General features: G+C 36.1%; 1 protein-coding gene across 3 annotated transcripts in view; it reads right to left on the bottom strand.

The window, feature by feature from the left end:
- Window positions 1–17,840: 17,840 nt before the first annotated feature.
- The window catches only part of LOC131052782 (rhomboid-like protein 15), an 82,018-nt gene continuing 77,781 nt past the window's right edge, over window positions 17,841–22,077 (bottom strand). For 2 of the 3 annotated variants that reach the window (XR_009107516.2, XM_057987405.2), the window contains 2 exons: window positions 18,506–18,577; window positions 17,841–18,352 (listed from right to left, as the gene is read on the bottom strand). Coding sequence is in view for 1 of the 3 variants with exons in the window: in XM_057987405.2 (XP_057843388.2) it covers window positions 18,344–18,352; window positions 18,506–18,577 (81 nt within the window). In the remaining 2 variants the exon portion in view is untranslated. The remainder of the gene's footprint in view (window positions 18,353–18,505; window positions 18,578–22,077) is intronic. The other variant, XR_009107515.2, reaches the window with a different exon arrangement.

Below are 22,077 nucleotides of genomic sequence, written 5' to 3' on the forward strand. Positions count from 1 at the left end.
GGGACCATGACCATCATATCCCATTTGTAAAAAAATGTATTCTTTATCATAGTTCTCTACAAGTAGCTTGACATCATGGTTTCCTTGGTTGGATTGTTCTTCTTCATCTTTGTACAACCATTTAAAGAGATCCTGATCTTTCATCTCACCCCATTTTGTAAAAGTAGTAGGATCCCATTTGATAATAGCTTTACATACATGTTGGGTTGTTTTTGGTATGTCGTAAATCTTAGAGGAGTCTATGAGTTGTCTGAGATATAAGGATTGTTGTATACTATATTCTCTCATTCCTTGTCCTTTAACAATAGCCTTGATCTTAAGTGGTTTGGAGGTGGATGCTTTTTGTGACTCAAGATCAACATATGATACAAAAGAAGTAGCCTATATATTGATGGGAATGGTGGTTTTTAGTTTTCATCAAATGTTATTACAATAGAGAGAGGGATTTGGGTCCTCGAGTATAGTGATCTCCAATCCATTATGCGTAAATTTGATGCATTGGTAATAAGTGGAGGGTACGAATTTTATGGCATGAATCCATGGTCAACCTAGGAGAATATTTTAGGTGAGATTACGGTCTAAGACTTGGCAGACCATGTCCTTGAGTATTGGCCCAACTCTGATGGACAACATGACAAACCCTTTGAATGAGCATTCTTCGCCATCATAGGCTTTGATTATCATATTTTTCTTTGCATTACAACCCCTTTATTTTAGTGAAGGTTTTTTATTTTCTTTATGTTAGGGGTATTTATTTTTCCTACACATATATTATTAAGCTTTCTTAGGTTATTAGGAGTGGTTAATATGAGGACACGTGGTGAAATACTTTAGCTACATGTGTAACTCTCCACCTCACATGAGTAGTTGAGTTACACACACTCTTTTGGCTTGTTGTGCCACCTCTCATAAACACTATTTTGTCATTTCCTAAGTGTGTTATGGGGTAGTTGGGTTTCTCACCCTCTTTTAACCTTATGTGCCAACTTTCTCAACTCCTTTCCTATCTTCATGTAAGGAGGTTATGTCACATGTTTTTTCATTTACCAAGAAGGTAAAACCTCCCACTTTTTATGAGGAATAGGAGTTAATGCACCCCTTGGATGTATATGCTATTATTTTTCTATATAATAAGCAGTATACTCTCACATTCACTAGTTCAATGATAGCTCGGTGAGAGTCTTCTCCAAATTCTCGTCTCTATTTTTCTCTCATATCAGATTTATCTTCATTCAACTATTTTGATCTTTGATCATCTGTTTCTTGGAGTTGCATGTGATCTATGACCAACATCATATCATTGCTCAGTTCTCGCTTCTCACATAATCTAACATGGTATCAAAGTCGTGTTGTCTGGTATAGCTCATTGTTTTTCTTATTTATTTGAGATATTTAAGACTATTAGATAGCTAATATTTTCCTTAAAAAAAAAGTATGCTCTTCTCCTGCATTCTTGTGTGACTTAGAGAATCAGAACAATTTAAAGGAAAATAAGCTTCTAGATTAATCTGGTTTATTAAATATGTGTTCCTTTGAGATCTGGATGATTGCAGCATTTTGGTAATATTGGAGGCGTCTTTACCATTTCCAAAGTGTCCAAAAGGCTTGAGAAAGTCAAAAGTGACACTTATTTCACCAAAATCAGAGTTTGGAGGACACAGTAAAAAAACCAGAGTGAAATCTTTTTACTGGAGTTATTTTCATTTCGTCTTTATATTTCCAACTTCCACTCATTTGCAGGAAAAAAGATTTTTGGGTTTTCTTCCCAACATCGAGAAACTTCTGAGTTTTTGATAGCGTTCCCAGAAAATTAGTACTTTTTGCAGAAATAGAGTTTGAATAGGGCATGAGCCATTTTTCTAGCTAGCATATTCAACAACCTCTCATAAAAGTTGCATAACTTTTGCCTCAGGTGTTGGATTTTCTCAAACAAGTACTTGACGAAAAGCTGGAATGAGCACTTTCCATTCATGTAAGTTTCATTAAAAAATTCTATCCTTTTCTATCAGATATTGCAGGTTGAATTAGCTGCATTTGTTTCCTTGAACAAATCATATATTTCACCTCACAACTCCTTTTGAAAAATGAATAGTTGTTGGAAAGGTATTGAGAAGCTTTGAGCAACAATAACACTAATATTTTTAGATTTTGCATCAAATTTATTGGTATTGAAACTCTCTTTTTTTGCCATGAAGCCTTAAAAAGCATTATAATCTGATAAAAAGCCTTGTAAACACATTAATTATAAAGTGCTAATCTTGTAATATTTGGGATGGTGATTTTTGAGACTAGTGGAAAGGGGGGGGGGGGCGGGGGCGGGCGTGTCTTGTGTGTCTTCTTTCTTGCACTTTTCCTAATTCATTGCAATCTTCTTTTCTACTATCATGAATGCATCTACAATTCCTCTTTTAACACCATATAATTATTCTGAATGAAAATCTAAGATGATAATATATCTAAAAAAGATGGATATCATCGTGTTACTATGAGACTTGAAACTGAACCTCAAGATGTCGCATAAAAGATTAAATGGTTTAATAAATATGATGAAGCTTTTGATACTCTGTATATGTCAATCTCTCCTTACCTTCTTTTTCACATTGAATCTACCACTTCACCAAATAGAGTGTGGACCACTTTGAAAAATATCTTTGATAAGCAGGATGAGCTAAGAGGTCATCAGTTGGAGAATGAACTCATAGGGTTGAATCCAACCAATTTTGACACTATACAAGACTTCTTCACAAAACTCAAGTCTGTAAGATTGTAGTTGGAATAGTGTAGAACTAAGAAAGATGATAAGCAAGTGATCTTGAGTATTCTATCTAGGTTTGGTCCTAACTATTCAGTGTTTGTTTCTACATTCTATGCTACAAAATGTTCCCTAGGTACTACATTCAAAATGCCTTGTCTAAATGATTTTATTGTCGAGTTCACTAGGGAGCAGGACAAATTGGTTCAAATGGTTACAATAAAACTCTCTAAGTCACATGCCATAGTTGTAAATCAAGGCACAAAAGGACAAAAAGGGTCTAGTAAGAAAGAGAAGAAACAAAAGAACCAAGGAGAGAAGAAGAAAGATATAAAATCTACTACTTCAAAAGCAGATAATCAAACTTGTTCATCAAAAGGTGAACAACCTAAGAAGGAGAAGGTCAAGTGTTCTTATTGTAAGAGATCTAGTCATGATGAACATAAGTGTTTAAAGAAACAAATTGATCACCTTTCACATCTTCTTGAAAAGAATAATATCAAGGTGCTTGATTCAATCAAATAGAGTTCATCGGAAGGATCTTCAAAGGACATAGATAAGAGTAAGGGGAAAGGAAAGGGTAAGGCCCTAGTTGTTGTTGCTTCACAACCAAATTCTTGGATAATTGACTCGGGTGCTTTGCATGACATGGCTTCTTCAAAAGATGTTTTCACCTCTTTAGAGCCATGTTTTATGCCTACCATGCTAATGGTGATGACACTCTTGTTGAAGTGCATGGGAGAGGGTTTGTTGATGTGGGTGAAGGAACATTTGAGGATATCATTTGTGTTCCATCTTTATTAACTAATCTCTTGTCTGTTTATCAGATCACTCACACTGGTTTTGGCAAGCGAGTTGAGTTTACACCAGATGCAGTGTTAATCATTCATAATGGGTCTACTATTGATGTAGGAAAAGAAGATCATCATTCCAAATTATATCAATTTACTCACTTTGTTCCTAACTCTCCTTTGATAGTGTTACTCACTCATGCAGATGAAGTGAGTTGTTTGTGGCATCAATGATTTGGCCAGATGAACTATTGTTACTTGCAACAACTCAATCAATAGGACATGGTTTAAGGGTTACCTTCTATTTGATTTTTTGATGGAGTTTTCCAAGGATGCATTCTTGGTAATAATCCTAAGGAGAAGTATGATAAAGGAAAAGAATGGAGAGCTACACAGCTATTGAGTTGATACATGCCAGGACCACTTCTACAACCATCTTTCAATAGACCTAGATATGTCTTGACATTTATTGATGACTTTTCCAAATATGCATGGGTTTACTTTCTGAAACAAAAGTCTGAAGTCTTTGAGAATAATCTAGATTCCAAAGCTTTTGCAAAGAAACAATTTGGTAAGTTCATCAAGATTCTGTGTATAGATAATGAGGGTGAATATGTTAATAATCAGTTTGAACAATTTTGTGCTTCAAAAGGTATCAACATGCAACACATATTCAAAGGGTTCTTGGGTCCAATCTTTGGACTATGAAGGGATTCTCTTCCGATGTAGAAGATGTTTTAAAACTGGGCATGCAGCTAAGCATTGTAGTTTTGAGAAAAAGGCAACAACCGCCACATGGTGGAAAGGCGCTTCTAAACAACATTATACGGTTATGAAGAAATCTGATCAACTTATGAGTTTTTTTGAGGTGGTAGCTATAGAACCACAGAATCTTGGGGCATCCCCCTCGGATGTCTCTCTTGGTGGGGTTGAAACTATGCAAGTGTCCCTTGTTGAATCTCCTAATGTGAGAGTGAATGGGCATCTGGATGTTTCTTCTGGTGATAGCGCTTTGGCTATCAATACTGGTGACTCTTCTAATAAGGCCATGTCTGCTGGGAGGGACACAGATGATATTTCTAAGACTGTGGTTGTTGGCTCTCATTCACAAGATTATGGTGAGATGGTTTGGCATGACAAGGAAGCGCATGTGGAAGAGGGTTGGATTTCTGTTAAGGGCAAGAAAGCTAATTTTTCTATGCATTCTTTCGACATGACTCTCCACTCCCACAAGAGTAGATCTAAAGGTAAATCTTGATGGTTCTTGATCAGGGATTGGTTGCAAGTTGTTCTTTTTGCAGCCTTGTTTTAGGGTGGTTGGCTGCAAGATGGTCTTTTTACAGTCTTTTTTCCTTGATTGTCTGTATTTTCATTATGTTTGGACAACTTTCTGGTCATGGGTTCCAGATCCTTTCAAAATCTAATTGTAAAGGCTTTCAGGTCCCTTCAAAACCTGCTTTTCCTTTAATCAAAAACATGCAGCACATAGTTCCATACAGTCCTCAACATAATGGTGTCGCAAAATGCAAAAACAGGTCTTTGAAGGAGATGGCCAATTGTATGATTCACTCCAAGTCTTTCGCACCTCAGTATTGGGCAGAGGCCATCAATTGTGTGTGTTATATATAGAACCGAGTTCCTCACTTAATGCCACCACTGAGGCTATTTGGCTTCAGAATATTCTCACTAAGTTTAGTATTCAAATCAGAAAGCCTACCATCATCTTTTGTGATAATCAGAGTGCTATACAGATCTCAAGAAATCCAATTCATCACCAGAGAACGAAACACAATGAGATACATATGCAAGATATAAGGGAGTTGATTCAAGAAGGGATCATTGATCTTAAGTATTGTTCTACATCGAAGTAGATTCTGGGCATCTTCACCAAACCCTTCACTGAAAGCAAGTTCCTTCATTTGCGAGCTTTGCTTGAGATGCGACAGGCTTCTTAGTCCTTCATTATTTCTCTTTCTATTAAGGGGGGGTTATTCCTCTTATGGGGAGGGCTTCTTCTTTTGGGGGGGATATCTATGTACATGGAAACCTAACATGACCTCATTTGTCGGGACCCATCTTTTTACCCAACTAAGCTACGCTTAAGGGGGGATGTTAGTGTAAGTTTTTTATTTTTTTTATGTTAGAGGATATTTATTTTTCCTGCACATATATTATTAAGTTTTCTTAGGTTATTAGGAGTGGTTAATAGCAGGACACATCATGAAATACTTCAGCTACATGTGTAACTCTCCACCTCACATGGGTAGTTGAGTTACAGACTCTCTTTTGGCTTGTTGTGCCAACTCTTATAAACACTATTTTGTCATTTCCTAAGTGTGTTATGGGATAGTTGGGTTTCTCACCCTCTTTTGACCTTATGTGTTAACTTTCTCAACTCCTTTCTTGTCTTCATGTAAGGAGGTTATGCCACATGTTTTGGCATTTACCAAGAAGGTAAAACCTCCACTTTTTATGAGCAATAGGAGTTAATGCACCCCTTGGATGCATATGATATTATTTTTCTATATAATAGCACTATACTCTCACCTTCACTAGTTCAGTGATAGCTCGATGAGAGTCTTCCCCAAATTCTCTTATGTCTCTATTTTTCTCTCATATTAGATTTATCTTCATTCAACTATTTTAATCTTTGATCATCTGTTGCATGTGATCTACGACCGACATCAGATCCTGGTTCGGTTCTCGCTTCTCACAGAATCTTACACTTTAGAGAACCCTAATGATGTGATCAATTTTAAAGTGCAAATATCTAATCGCGCTCCATCCATCAAGAATCGTTTTATGCGATGTTTGTGGATGAAAGCTTCTATATGTAGGGGTGCATTATGAGGTTGTTGGGGAGATGTGTCATCAAGATTAGCAAACGTAAGACAGTGTGGTGATGAAAGGTTTCCCACAATGGCTTGAAATTGATCCATGTGTAAGTTGGTAGGAACAAAGATCTTTTGTAAAGCTTTGTCAAATATGTCCTTGTGTGAAGGTGATATGCATAGGAGCTCAAGCATGGATATGTGTGCAGGGGTTTTGACAAGTTGGTCGACAAGGTCATTCTACTTAGATGACGAGGTAGCTTTAGAAATGGTACCTTGGAGAGTCACTTTACCTCGATGGGTTGTTACATTGCACTAAGGTGTTTTGTTTATGACAATTATAATAGATACATGATTATCCACTTCGGTAATGTGATTGACCATGTACTTATAGGAGACATTGGTAAAATTGGCATTATTATCTTGAGTACTCTTAGGAGATTTTCCTTTATCATGATTGGGTAAAGGATCCATAAACACCAAATTTTCATCATTGGATGAGTGACCTTCAACTTCAATCGCACCATTGTCTATGAGATCTAGGATAAGGTTTTTAAGCTTGCTGCAATCACTAGTCTTATGACCCTTGTTACAGTGGTATAGTAGTCACAATATTCATTATCATTCCACCATGTGGGTTTAATCCTTGGTTCAAATGGTCTAACCTCTGGTAACATGATAAGCTTATTGGCAACAAGTTTTTGTAATGTTGATTACATAGGTTTTCCCTACGGTGTGAATTTTTTTGTGGTTGATTTGCAAGTTTTGATTTTTTCCTTTGGGTGTTAATTTGGTTTGTCAAAGTGCTAGGTTCTAGAAAACTTATCACAGGTTGGGTAGCCTTAACTCTGTTCATGTCTACAACCCCATCAATAATGGTATTCTTGTTCTTAGACCAAAAGCGAACTTTCTCATTATTTCTTGAGCTATTGTTGTCCTTAGTATTATTATCTTTATAGATCTTGATAGTGCCTTAATTGAGAAGAAGTCTCTCAACTGATAGACGCTTTTCTACGACTTCCTCAAATGTGGTCAAACATTGTGATTGAAGTTGAAATCCTATCTCACGATACAAGTTTTGCATGAACATCTCAACTTGTGCTTTTGCAAGATATGGCAAGGACATTGGCTAGCTAAACTTCTCCATCTTTGTAAGAAGGATGAAAAGGACTCTCAATTTCTTTGCTTAGTGTTACATAGTGTCATCATGGAGACCTTATGTTCAATGTTGTAAGAGAAGTGTGTGACAAATTTTTCAGCTAGCTCACCAAAAGACTCAACCCCAGGTGATAATCGTGAAAACCACTCCATGGCTTGTCTACCTAAGCTACGTAAGAAGAGGCGCATTAGATAAGTATCATTGTAGACAACCTCTATACAAGCTATGAAAAATTCTCTAATATGATCCTTAGGATCACCTTTCCCCTTATACTTGTCAAACTTAGGCACTTCAAAATTAGTGGGGAAAGAGGGCATGGGTAGATTTCTATCAAAAGGGTAAGGACAAATGTTCGCAATTGTGTACCTCTTGTTTGAAACTCTTGACTGCATGTTGGCTATTTGTTGTTGCAAGAGTTGGACTTGTTGTGTCAAAGCCTCAATAGGTTGTAACAAATTCCCTTGAGTCGTCCCCATGTTAGGTTGGTTGTATGGAGGTGGGGGAGGAATGAAAGTATGTTGTTCACATTGATGGGTACGTTGATGGGTATGTGTTTTGGTGGTTTTGGTATTGTTGATAATGTTGGTTGGTGTGTTGATTATGGGTGTAACCATATTGTGATTATGACCATTGTTTTGACCATTTTATTGACCGATATTTTGTTGGTTGTTTCCTTGACCAACCATGTTGAAAGTGTTGGTGTGGTGTTGACCTTGGTTTTGTTGGTTGGTGATTATTGGTCTTTGCAAAAGGGACAAGGGTGACTTAGGTATGGGAATGGCTCCAAATCCTTTTCGACTAGCAATAGCATTACTGTCGTTTTTCTTGACTTGTGACACATCAAAATCAACAGGTACTTTGGCACCTAGTTGGGCAAGCATCAAGAAGTAACGATGTGGGCCCTAGTTTAATTGACATTAAGCATCTTGTCAAAATTATGAACTAGGTGGATCATCATCAGGAATATTAGGTATGTCATTCCTAAGGGGTCCTTAGTTGAAAATATCATCAAGATTAGGCGTATAATCCATGTTTTTATATTGTTGGGTTCTCTTTCTAAGCTTTTAAGCTCTAGTTTCGACCATGCAAGAGAGGGTTGACCTTGGTAATGATATGAAAGATGATGACAAGAGAGAGGTGATGATGATGACTAAGACTAGGAGAATAAAAGTCAAAAGTTGTCTCTAGGTTCCTAAGATTAAATTCCAAATATGACAAGATCAGATTAAGACTATGATAGATAGCCACAAATTGATAACTCAAAAGTGATGTGACTCACAAGGAGATGATAGACTCCAATGTAAGCTAATCCAACTCAAGAAACTAAAATGGTCTCGTATCCAAAGATGATAGATCTAAGAAAAAGATCACTTGGTGATGTCAAGGTTGATGCAAGGTTAAGAGGACAAAGACAACTTTTGAATTTCGGAATGATGAATTGGGTTTAACAAGGTTTGATATGATCAACAGGGTGAAATGGAGAGTCTAGAAATGATTTGGAAAATGAAGCAAGAATAGGATTGAGATTGAGCTTGACAAATCAAAAAGCCTATGAACCCAGGACGAAATGATTTGAGGACTCCAAACCTGACAAAACTTAATTGAGGCAAAACACAGGAACACAGGCCAAAAATGTAGCAAAATGTCATAAAAATGCAGGTTGCCAAAGCAAAGACACAACATGTGACAAAAATGTAGGAAGGCAGAACATGTGCAAAACCAACAACAAAATATGTCAAACTTGAATCAATGCACCAGAATATTGGTGCACTACCTCAAAAAACTAAGTCTATGCAACAGACTGTGAAAGAGGGACCTCTAAAGATCTAAAACACCAAGAACACTAATTAGAGGATTCACTAATGTAAGCAAGATTGTCAGCATGCTAACATGATAGGACAAGTGTTTGTTCATCTGATGTATGTTTGAACGAGTGCTAGTAAGACTAAGATGAAGCAAGATAATGTCAACTATGAGCCTAACATTAACAAGTTGTAGGTCTGAACCATTGTTTAAGCTAATGCTTTTTGCTAGTCAAAAACATAGCAGGAACCTATAGAAGCATAGGAAAACCCTATAGAAATGCAAGAGTTGCCAACAAAAATGTAGAAGTTGCTACAGAAATGCAAGAGTATCCTACATAAACACAACAAGATCCTGTAGAAATGTAGGAAGAACCTACAAAAATGTAGGAGGAACCTGCAGAAACACAAAAGTGTGACAAAAACGCAGTAGAACCTGACAGATACACATTGTAATGTCCCACATACACATGAACTCTTAGAAATGCAGACCAAACAAGAGAAAACACTTGTCTTGGTTGTGTGCCTAAAATCTAAAAAATGTGACCAAATTTGAATTGTTTTGTGACAAATGTGGCAAGAAAACAAATCAAACGAGAGAAAACACTTGTCTTGGTTGTTTTTGAGACTCTTTTAAAGATCTAAATATGGTAATAAAAAAGGGGGGGCCATATTTACTAAACAACATATAAAGACACTCACAAGCAAGCACAACCTAAAATCAAGGGTAAGATACTACTTGATCGTGGCTCCTGTGTCAATAAAATACCTATCTCCAAATGACAACTGAGGTCCAGTGGCACAAGCTTGCTAGCATAAGTTAAGCTGACAACTGGCTTACATTTCCTCTTACCTTGAAAGGTTTAAAAGAAACCTTATAACACGAGGGATTTCAACCTTATTGTGGGAGGTACATGAAGAGTATCTACAAGGTACGATCTACACACCTTGAACCAATCAAGTAAAAAGAGGTTGACCTTCTAAACACAAAGGGTTCATAGTAAGGGCTCCAAGAACACCCACACGGGACTAGAACGCAGAGACCCAGTATGTGTCGATCAAGCTTTCTTTATCATACTTGGATCCTCGCCACTAAGCGTCTTGCATCACCAAAGAACACTAGCACATGTGTGTCCACAACCTAATAGGTTTGGACTTAAGCTATTGCTTTTGTCCCTTTATATAGCCCATTGGAATTATGTGCTTAAGATTGAACCCTGAGGTGATGAAATCCCTAGGCAAACCTCCTATTAAAAAGGAAAAATGAGCATCATTATATGTTTCTCTTGCACCCAAGGTCCATGAAGGCGAGGGGAGAGGATATGCATATAATAGTTTGGGTCCACCCACAAACGTGCAAGTGCACCAAACATAGAAAACACTTGTTTGTTAACCCTTAAGAAATGAAATGTGATTTAATCTATGCAAACACACAAAGAGAAACAACTTTAAATTTGCACTAACAAAGGATTTTATTTTTTATATTATTTTATTTTAGACTTGGATGGCCAAAGGATCAGCTGCACAACTTGTTAGTATCAAGGGTTAGCTAAAGACAAAACTAAATCCAAAAAGTACATAAATCTGAAACAAAAACTCAAAAAAACAAGTATACCTTACAAAAGAATAGCAAGAACCTTAAAAAATGCAACTAGAAGATTCAAAAACGTAGGCAAAATATGCAAAAATGCATCGGAATCCTACAACTCGCAAACAAAAACGCAACAACGCTACGAAACCTACACATACAATGCAAAAAATGCAACAAAAACATAGTAAGACCCTACCAAAAACTCAGGAAGATTAGCCCTACAAATCTACAACTCATAAACCTTGCAAACAAAAACACAATAGGAACTAACAAAAACACAACAAGAATGTGCAGATACGTGGAACAACATGTAATCCATAATCTTGCAAAACAAAAATGTGACAAAACCCTACAAAAATGCAACAATAATCTACAAAAATGCAACAAGACTAAAATGCAAAAATAGACTAAACCCTAATTGTAAAAAGAAAAAATGTGACTCTTGTGAGCAAAAATGTGACAAGACCTTGTTAAACACAAAAAAAACCTACAAAAAAAGGCAAAACGAAAAATCATCACAAATCCAACCTGCAACTTTTAAAAGTGTTTCACAACTCCAAGAAAATGATTAGTAATAAGAGACTAAGGTCCCATTGGGCGTGCCAAAAAGTGTATGTTGAAAATTGACCTATTTGTAAACCCTAATAAGATCAAACTGTAAATGTTTTTCAAATTTCAATTCAATGATCAAGGTATATATATAACGTTGTTGTATTTCAATGTAAATGTTTATCACAATATAATTGTTCTAGTGATTAATTATATTCTATGTATTGCAGGTGGAGATAGAGCATTAATAATTTTGATGGCTTCTCCATTTATCATTGATCGGTATATATAAAAAATTAGGGACGATCAAGTGACACCTTGATCGAACATGTCTATTAGAAATGGCCGATCAAGATGCCACTTGATCGTGCCTTTTCATTTGCAATACATAACCAATCTAAAGTCGATATTAATCGGTGTCAATGCGTAACAATGAAGTCCGATAACTAATCGGTGGCATTAACAATGAAGCCCGATAACTAATTAATGGCATTAACAATGAAGCTCGATAACAATCGAGATATCAAGGTTACCGTTTATTGTTAGATTGCAATGTTTATATATTAACACATATCGTGAAATACGATCCTAGCATGGTCATAAATTTAACATCAGTTTGCATGATTATAATCGGTAAAACCAATAATGCACCATATATATAAGGAGAGCAATTATAATAGTAATATCAGATGATAGAACAAAGGAATAATAAGTGAAGTCTATTATAGTCTATCGATGAGATAGATGATTGAATGAGAGACTTCATTTATCTCTCATTCAATCATTTATCTTACCAAAGCTATCATGTATCAACACTCCCTCTTAGCTCAGAAAGATGAATGACAAACAACATATCTAGCATCACATTTCTCATGCTGATCAATATTCCTTATGTAGTTTTATAATCTCACTCTCCAAAGGATCATATCACCTAAAACACGTGACATGAAGTATCACCTAAACACGTGATACAAGAAGTTCACCACATTAACTTGTGATGACAAGATATCACCTAAGCACGTGATATCAGTATTGCAAAGCAAGCAATACTAAGGATAAATGCATGAGAATAATTAAATCCTCACTTTATCCAAATTGTGGTATGTGCACTGACATTTTCAAATGTCTTTACCACAATATAATCATGGCACATCCATGACATACTAGGAATCACACATAATATATGGTTTGATCATTATAAGATCATCACCTTATAATGTCTTCATACAAGTGTTCATTATCTGAGAGATCGTCACCTCTTAGAAATGTACACAAGGGGTGGAGCCCATAAAAGTCATAACACGACAAAGAAGTTTACACATTAAACATCTTATTAATATATAAGTACAGATTACAAAGCAAATTACCTTTCAATCATACCAACACCTTTTCTGAAGTGCTCAACCTTCACTCTAGAAAGTGCTTTGGTAAGAATATCTATTGTCTGATCTCCTGTACAAATGTATTCCAACTGGATCACATTCTTGTCTACCATATCTCGCACATAATGGTAAGGAATCTCAATATGCTTCGATCTGTCATGAAACACCGAATTCATTGAAAGTTTTATGCAACTCTGGTTGTCACAATGAATAATTGTAGGTTTCATTGGTTCACCGAATAATCCCGCAAGCAACTTCCTAAGCCATATTGCCTCTCGAGTAGCCATGGAAGCTGCAATGTATTCGGCCTCAATGGGACTTTGTGCTACTGATGACGGCTTTCTACTGATCCAAGATATCATGACTGCACCTAAACTGAAACAGCATCCTAAGGTGCTTTTCCTGTCAGTTACATTTCTAGTCCAATCTAAATCTGTGAATCCGTATAAATTCAAATCAACTCTCTCATACTTGAGACCAAGCTTTAGAGTACCTTGTAGGTATCTCATGATATGTTTTACTGCTACCAGGTGTATCTCCTTTGGATCACACATAAACTGACTCAAAGCATTAACTGCATAACAGATATATGGTCTCGTATTTACCAGATACATCAGGGACCCAATCATTTGCCTGTATAGAGTAGGATATGTGGGTTGTGATTCTGATGTTGCTTCCTTGAGTTTATGAAGGTTTGTCTTCATCGGAGAAGTCATAGGTCTGTAGTTCAACATTCCAAATCTCTTCAAAATGTCCAAGGTATACTTGCCCTGGTTTAGTATAATGCCATCAGAATTCTGTCATACTTCCAATCCTAGGAAGTAATGAAGGAGTCCCAAGTCCTTCATGTCAAATTCTTTAGCAAGGTCTTTCTTGCACTGGTCTATGAGGTGATCTTCTCCTGTGATTAGCAAATCATCAATATCAGCATATCACCTTTGTCTTGCTTATAGTAGATATTTGGATCTGCATCATTCTTTGAGAAACCTAGCCCTGTGAGATAAGTGTCAATTCTTTCATACCAGACCCTGGGAGCCTGTTTAAGCCCATAAAGAGCTTTCTTGAGTCTACACACATGAGACTCTGCATCATGAATCTCAAACCCTTCAGGTTGCTCTAGATATACTACTTCTGCAAACTTTCCATTAAGGAATGATGTCTTTACATCCATTTGATGTACTTTCCATCCCTTTGCAATGGCTAAGACTGCTCTTACTGAGGTGTATCTGGCTACAGGTGCAAAGGTTTCTTCATAATCAATTCCTTCCTTTTGTGAGAACCCTCTGGCTACAAATCTGGCCTTGTGTTTCTCAATGCTGCCATCTGCAGCATATTTGATCTTGAAAAGCCATTTGGAGGAAACCACAGATTTTCCAGCTGGCCGAGGAACAATCTCCCAAACATCATTTTCATAATGGACTGATATTCCTCAGACATAGCATTCTTCCATACTTGATGTTTAAGTGCATCTGATACATTGGCAGGTTCAGCTTTTGAAAGATCATTCATGAGGGCAACATAGCTGGTGAATTTATTAGGCCTTTTGCTTTCTCTGAAGGTTCCTGAAGGGGCAACATACTTTTGAGCTTCTTCTACAATTTTGGTGGCCCATAGTGGTCTTTTCTTGAGATTTTCTCTAGGTGGGTTTTGAATCTCACCTTCATTTTCCTCAAGATTCTCCCTCTAAAGCTCAGGGGCAGGATCTTCATCTATGCTAGGGGCAGGAACATGGATTTCAAGTTCCATGGAACTTTGGGCTCTTTTGAAGGCTAAGTCTTCTTCAAAAATTACATCTCTACTAAGTTCAATATGCCTTTGACCAGGTATATAGATTTTGTAAGCCTTGGAGGTTTCACTATACCCAACAAGTATTCCCTTTTTTCAGAAGGCTCTAGTTTTGACCTTTTCTCTTTAGGTACATGAATATAAACAGGGCACCTAAATATCCTAAGATGGTTGATATCTGGCTTTGTTTTAGTAAAAACTTCCTCAAGGGTTTTGTCTTCAATATGGGAGTGAGGACATCTATTTTGTATATACACGGCAATGCTGGTGGCTTCTGCCCAAAGATTGGTATTTAGGTTTTGATCAAGGAGCATTGCTTTGGCAGCTTCTACAATTGTCCTGTTTTTCCTCTCAGCTACCCCATTTTGTTGGGGATTATAAGGTATAGTAAGCTCCCTCTTAATCCCAACATTTTTACAAAAATCCTTAAACAGATCTAAGGTGTATTCCCCCCCATTGTCTGTTTTTAAGGTTTTAACTTTATTTCCTGAGGAGTTTTCTATTAGTTTCATATTTGGAATATATTTGAGTTTCATATTTGTTATTTTAGTCTAAATTTGAGTGTGGAAGTGGTTAAGTTGCAGAAGCTGCAACAACAGACAATCCCATAGGATTCTCTGTTGTTGATTTGCACCAGGAGTGTGGGATTTTTCTCCTTATAGGGTTTTCCCTATTATATGTCTTCGTTGTTGTGCATCTTTATTCATGTTCATTATCTCCTTCTAAATGTGTTTCCATTTTTATAATAGTTAAGATTTGTAAGAAAATTTGTACTATCTCCCCCAAAAGATTAATGTTAGGAAGCGTTTTCCACACCTTCACTTCCTTTCAAATTCCTAGGTTGCACCACCATATTTCCTTCATGTGGGCGTGAGACTACTTATGCGGGCAGTCAGATTTTTATTACTGTTGAAAGTTATTGCCAATCACTTCTTTAATCCAGCACGAGTTTACTTGCCTAGGGTGTGGCTAAACTTACTTGGCACAGCCTCTAATAATCTAACGTTGGTTCGCTTCATTGGTGTGGGACTCCTTTCTGGCATGAGTTCATACCAAAGATGTAAAAATCTTAATCGGCAATAAATCTTTTGGCCAAATTTTTTTTTTTAAATCGGGAATCGGGAAAAAATCGGCAAAATTATCGAACATTTGAAAATATATCATTTTTAAAAATATTTTTAAGAAACACACATACACGAAATTTATAGAGCACAATAACATATTACTGGTATCCATCATATATAAATCATAGTTTGAGTCAAATACATACTATATAGTAATATACCAAAAAACAAGAAGAGATTGCAAGACACAAGCGAGAAAAAGAAGAGGAGAAACAATGATAGAAGGAAGAAAAGAGACTAAAAAAGGAGGCAAGTTCCTTTATATGCAAATCGGGATTTTCTAAATTTTAATCGCGATTTTTGACGACTGCAAATCGGGATTTTTTCCAAATAAATCGGGCGGGATTTAAATGGAGATTAAATCGTCTAGGCAAATGAATCGCAAAAAATCGGGATTTTTCCGATTTTTTGAGGATTTTTACATCCTTGGTTCATACCATTGTGGCGTGAGCAATCCATTCCTAGCTTATGCTGTGATCTTCCTTGGTCTTGGCCTAAGTTGCCGGTCCTGGTTCGGGTTTGGATTCAGGTTCATGGGTTCGTTCAAAAAAATTTGGGGGTGGGTTCGGGTTCACTTTGGGTTCATCCATACAAAAACATATAAAAATAAAAAATAAAAAATATATACATATATGCAGCAGCAAATAAGTTCATAATACACCACTATCAACTATTCTAATAGTAAAATAATATAGCAAAATACACAACCATATATAATAATGTTTTAGTCCAAATTACATAGCAAAATGCCAAAATACACCACCATATCAATGTTTCAGTTCAAAAATAATAATTTCAACATTAAAAATCAGCCATCACTGATAAAAAATCATCAGAACTCGTCAAACATATCATCATCCTCCTACTGTGTCGAATTCACAAATGCACAAATGAGATAGTTTCACCTTTTTGGCCTATTTAGTGGTCTATTTTAGGGTTGGAGGGTCGGGTTGACCCAAAAAGAACTTTAAGAAAATAAAAAAAATGTCTTAAATCCGTCAAATTCTTCCCAGGTTCTGCCATTGAGGTCAAAATTCGCTACAAATTCTTCCAAATTCTCCCCGGGTCCTTCACAGCAAACCCATAGGCAAACTGCAGGACCCTGGCCGTATTTGGGCCAGACTGGACCGAGACCCTGGGCTGCCAGGGAAGAATCTGGTAACTTAGGTCTTGGTGTGAGCTCCTATACCAGTGGTGTGTGGACTAATGTGGAATGTGGAAGACACAACCATGGTGCGAGCATACTGGACATGACTGTACCAAGGCACATCATTTAATATTCTGGCACGGCTGGAGTTAATGCGTCCTGTGGTCAAATAGTGTGTGGCTTCATTACTCTACATTTTTGCATACAAACTGCTGTGTAATTCCAGTATTCGCTGCTCAACATGCCATTAGACTGGCCTATGTATTTCAAATCTGTTCAAATAATACTGCTATTTAATCCAGGTCACAATATCAAACAGTTTCGGTTTATTCTCTTATTTGCTGATGTGATTTCAGGATATGAAATCGTCATACAATCCCCATTAATTTCTTTTTAATTCGAGTTTATAAACACAAGCAATTTACTATCATTTTCTCTTGCATTATGAAACAAAACAATCAACTATCAAGCAAACTGAATCACTCAGAGGGAACGGGTTAAATTTTGGGCATAAACCAGTAGGGGTTATTGCATGACCTCTTTAGGTCCAGTTGGGACCTTGGATCCAGGAGTCCTTTACGACTCTGGGAGTCAGATGTGACTAAGATCGGATAGATAGCTTTAATAAATTGAAAGTAGAAGAAAAAATTGATCATAGCCTGTACCCTAAGTTGCCTTAAGAGTTCAAATGCACTTCTAGAACAGAAATTTAATTATAATAAGCAGAGAATGTGTCAGGAAAGATAAATGCTATATTATTAACGCAGGATGAAGCCAACAGTCAGCATAATGAAACCCTGAGATTACAGTATTAAAATAATTTATGCATATTGCAAGACAAATCAATTATCAATTATCAACATCTGATAAAGCTTGACAAACAAATCATCTCAATGAACATACGCAGGATAAAGACAACAGTCAGCATAATGAAACCCAGGAGATTACATTATTAAAATAATTTTAGGACATTGCAAGACAAATCAATTATCAATTATCAATAGCTGATACAGCTTGAAAAACAAATCATCTCAATAAGGATTTCTCTTTCAAATTGAGAACTTTCTGCTTTGCAATAAATTGGAGTGGAGATATTATCCATCTTCAGCATTATCACTGTCAACAAATCAGCCAAGATTGACACAATGATGATCATTTCTAGCACAAAACTTAAAACCTAGAAGCCAAGGACTGATGGCTAGTTTATGGACAACAAACAAGAGCCTCTAATTTGGTTGTAAGGAGTCAGTGCTTACTAGGGTATATGAAAATGCAATACAGCCAGTTCCTTATTGGAGCACTGCAATATCCAGTTGATTTGAAGGTTCGAAAATTGAATTTCCTGTACTTGTTCCACATGCTAACATCCTCTATATAAAACTTGACATTTGTACATCTGCCCTGATATTTTCACAGCAAAATCTAACGTGTCAACGTTCCTGCAGAAATAGTTATTCAAACATTAGATTAAGTATATGCTACAAAGTGAATAGCAGACCACTAGCATTAATCTACAAAACAGAAACAAAAGCATTGAAATTAACATGCACGGGATAAGCTGTAATTGTCAAAAAAGAAGTAAAATGGCATACCGGACTGCTCAGTAGTTCAACAGCTAGAGTGACGTCTCCATTTGCTGCAACCAGTGCAACCTCTGCCTTACTCTGTCCAAATGAAAATTCATGATGGCAACAATAGCTAATCATTAGGAGGGTTGCCCACCACATTTCCCACTTAACATGCTATGAACGTTGCAATGCTAGTTATATCATTCTAAAACATTAAGGTATGCATCTGAAACGAAAGCATAGAGAAAAATGTAAATTTCAAAATAATCCATGCAATACATGACATTAATGTTTCGAAGGATGATAAATAATTACAATTTACAGATATTTATGGAACCAATATTAATATATTGAATTCCAAAAAAAGTTGGAGGGTGTGGATTTCAGATTCAGCTTCAGCTCCTACTAGCAATTGCCCAATAAGTATAGGCCATGAAAAATATTTTCAAGTATCATATTCCGCTGAAATGCTAAACCCTTAATCCTAGGGTGCACATACAGTTATGAATAATTGACTTGTGGCCACCTTAACTCTTAATTAACTTATATAATTATTATTATATTCTTATTTAGATAATCACTTCATTGAAGTGAAATTGCAAAAAATGTGTGATTAATCAGCAAAATCATGAATTGCCACTGTTTGCAATTTTTCCCTGAAAAAATTGTTTTAAAAATTGTGGACAATCATCGATTACCAGTTTAGTCCGGTTAAAATTGTGCTCAAATCACTAAAATAGCATTGAAATCGCGTGCAGCATTTTTCAGCAATTCTCAATGGTTTTTTTCTGGCCATTAAGGCCCTGCCTTGGCACAATGGTTTGTATATATTGTATTGTGTTTTCTTCTTTAACCAAAATAATCCTCAACATTTGAATTGCCACTTTGATCATGTAACTTTAAAAAGGAGTAATGTGCATACCCTGCATTTCTGTAGCACTTGATTTGACCTATATGATACATGAACTAATTCCTACGCAGCATCCATTAGCCAGTTGCCACTTTTGCTAGCCCCAACCTTCATGAAAACTTATGCAAAACTCCAATACAGAAGAAATTTTGCACAATTTCTCTTTTGAATGTTTTCTAATTGCAATAATTTCTTTGTTGCTTATATTGTGTGGATGAAATTTCAAGTAAATTGTAGTTTCCTATTTCAACATGGTATGAGGTAGTGTGGATCTATGGCTGTTGGCATAAATTTAAATCCCACAATTTGACTATCTTGAATCAGTAAATTTAGATGAAAGCAATTTTTCAGGGCAACACAATTTTAAACTAGTAATTATTATAATAATTGGACAACTGATAAAATAGTACGGTATCAAAAACTGCCATTTAGCATTTCATCCACTCCAAATGTTTTGTTTGTCGGTTAAGTGTTAAGGTTTTAAGATCTTATATATTTATAATATTCTAATTGAAAGCCATAATGAGTTTATTATATACAAATATTATATAATTATTAATTAAAAAAAGGAACAAAAATTTAACAACAAACAAATCTGTAAGTGTGAAAGTCAAGAATTTTTTGAAAGGTTTGGAGAAGTCTTGAAGCTTGGTTAAAAGCAATCAAATTATAAAAATGCCCAGTGAGGGTTTGTGTGGTTTCAAATTAATTTGGGCTTGGCAATGTGGGCTCTATCCATCAACCCCACCCTATATCACGACAAGGAGCACATCTGGGGCATTGCCTTGGATCCTACAAGGGGTGCTGCCCCTACACCCACTAGGGCTGTTGCGCCTAGACCCTTGCAAGGGGTGCTACCCCTCGACATCGCTGCAAATTTACAGTGCTAGAGGCACTGCCCCTTAGATGTTGGGAGGAGCATGGCTCCTCGACCACGCTAGGTGTTGCCATCCTCGATCCCTACTCTCATTTTTAGTTTCTTTCTATATCTCTATGCTATTAAAATGCCTGTAAGTTAAAAATTAATAGATTTTTTCTCATTTTCTATACGTTTTTTGATAATCCGATTTTTCCCCTGATTTTTTAAAAAATATTATACTTTTGGTTTGTAATTTTTTCCCCCATAAGAATTTTGCTGCTATGTATTAGATCACCTAGGTGTTATATTTACTATTTAGGTTTCTAAGTCGACCTAGGTGACATCCGAGGCATAAGTAGGGTATATATAGAAGTTGGTGGTTAGTTTATTATTGTCATATTTCAAATTATATTCTTATTGGAGATATTTGGAGGTTTGCCCCTCAAAGTGGCTTATTAATCTCACTATTATCAAGTATTTGTAACAGTTTTCCCATTATATTCTTCTCTTTTGCAAATTATATAATTACAAGTGGTATCAAAGCATGATCTTGGCATTGTGAAGGCAAAAAACAAGACATTTTTTTTTCAATTTTGAACGTCATTTTGGAGAGAGCATATCTCTCTCATTTTCAAGAATTTTTTTCTTGATTTTTTAAGGGTTTCCAAGGCCATATTGAAGCTACTATAGTATGGATTTGAGGTCATTTCAAGCAGAATTCAAAGAGCTATTGTGAAATAATTCCACTAAATTCACTCTCAAGGCTACAAATCAGAAAATTTCTTGGAGATCCTTTCAGCAAGATGAGATCTAGGCCCAAGTAAGTTACAGTAGATTTGTTGGACCATTTGAATTTGTTGTGTAATTCATTGCAAACTTATCTTTCTCCATCAAGATGGGAGCCTCAAAAAAGGCAAAAGAAGGAATTTAGTCACTCCTAGAAATAATCCTGAGAAAAAGGATCTTGTGGGAGAGAAGGATACCATAACCAAGGATAATCTAAAGGATACTGTGTGCAGCAAAAAGTGATTCCTACATGGACCAAAATAGCATTAAAAACCCCCAAAATCACAAAACAATACAACACTCAAAATTAGGCTAAAAGAGGCCAAACAAGTATATAACTTAATGAAATCAAACTATATTATACCTCTCATGTAGATTTGCCTATGATAGTTGATTGGTTGTGTGCTCACCCAAAAATTTGATACATAACGACGCTAAAATGCCAAAGGAGTGAGATAGAGATAAAAACAACTAAGTTGTGGATAAATAGATTCAGGATGAAAAGAGATGGATGGTCACTATTGGAGGATGAAGATCTATGGCGGAGGATGATGGAGATGAATAAAGGAATTAAAAATTCCTTTTAGGTACTTGGCAGGAAAAGCCCATGTGATTTTGTAAGGGGCCCATGTGTGATAGAAGGGAGTCGACTTCACTTAATCAAAGATTAAGTGTGTCCACATGCTTAGTGAAATGGATTGGGAGGAGATTAGGATTAGGATTAGGAGGCAAGTGGGAGTGTTGGAGGATGTGACATGTGAGGAGATAAATTAAATAAATTAAATTATTTATTTAATTGTTTGGAGGAGAGGGACAAAGATGAAAGTAAATAATTAAAGATAATTATTTACCTTAGACTAGGAATTAGGAGAAATTAGAGGAAATGGATAATATTAATTAAATAATGGGATAATATTTAATTGATATAAATGATGGGGACTTAGATGAAATAGGGGTAAATTGACCAAACACAAGTGGTCAATTTTGGGTGTCAATTTCAAATATCATATTCCGCTGAAATGCTATGCCCTTAATTCTATA

This window comes from Cryptomeria japonica, chromosome 6 (genome assembly GCF_030272615.1).
Source record: "Cryptomeria japonica chromosome 6, Sugi_1.0, whole genome shotgun sequence".
In the NCBI taxonomy this organism is placed as follows: Eukaryota; Viridiplantae; Streptophyta; class Pinopsida; order Cupressales; family Cupressaceae; genus Cryptomeria; species Cryptomeria japonica.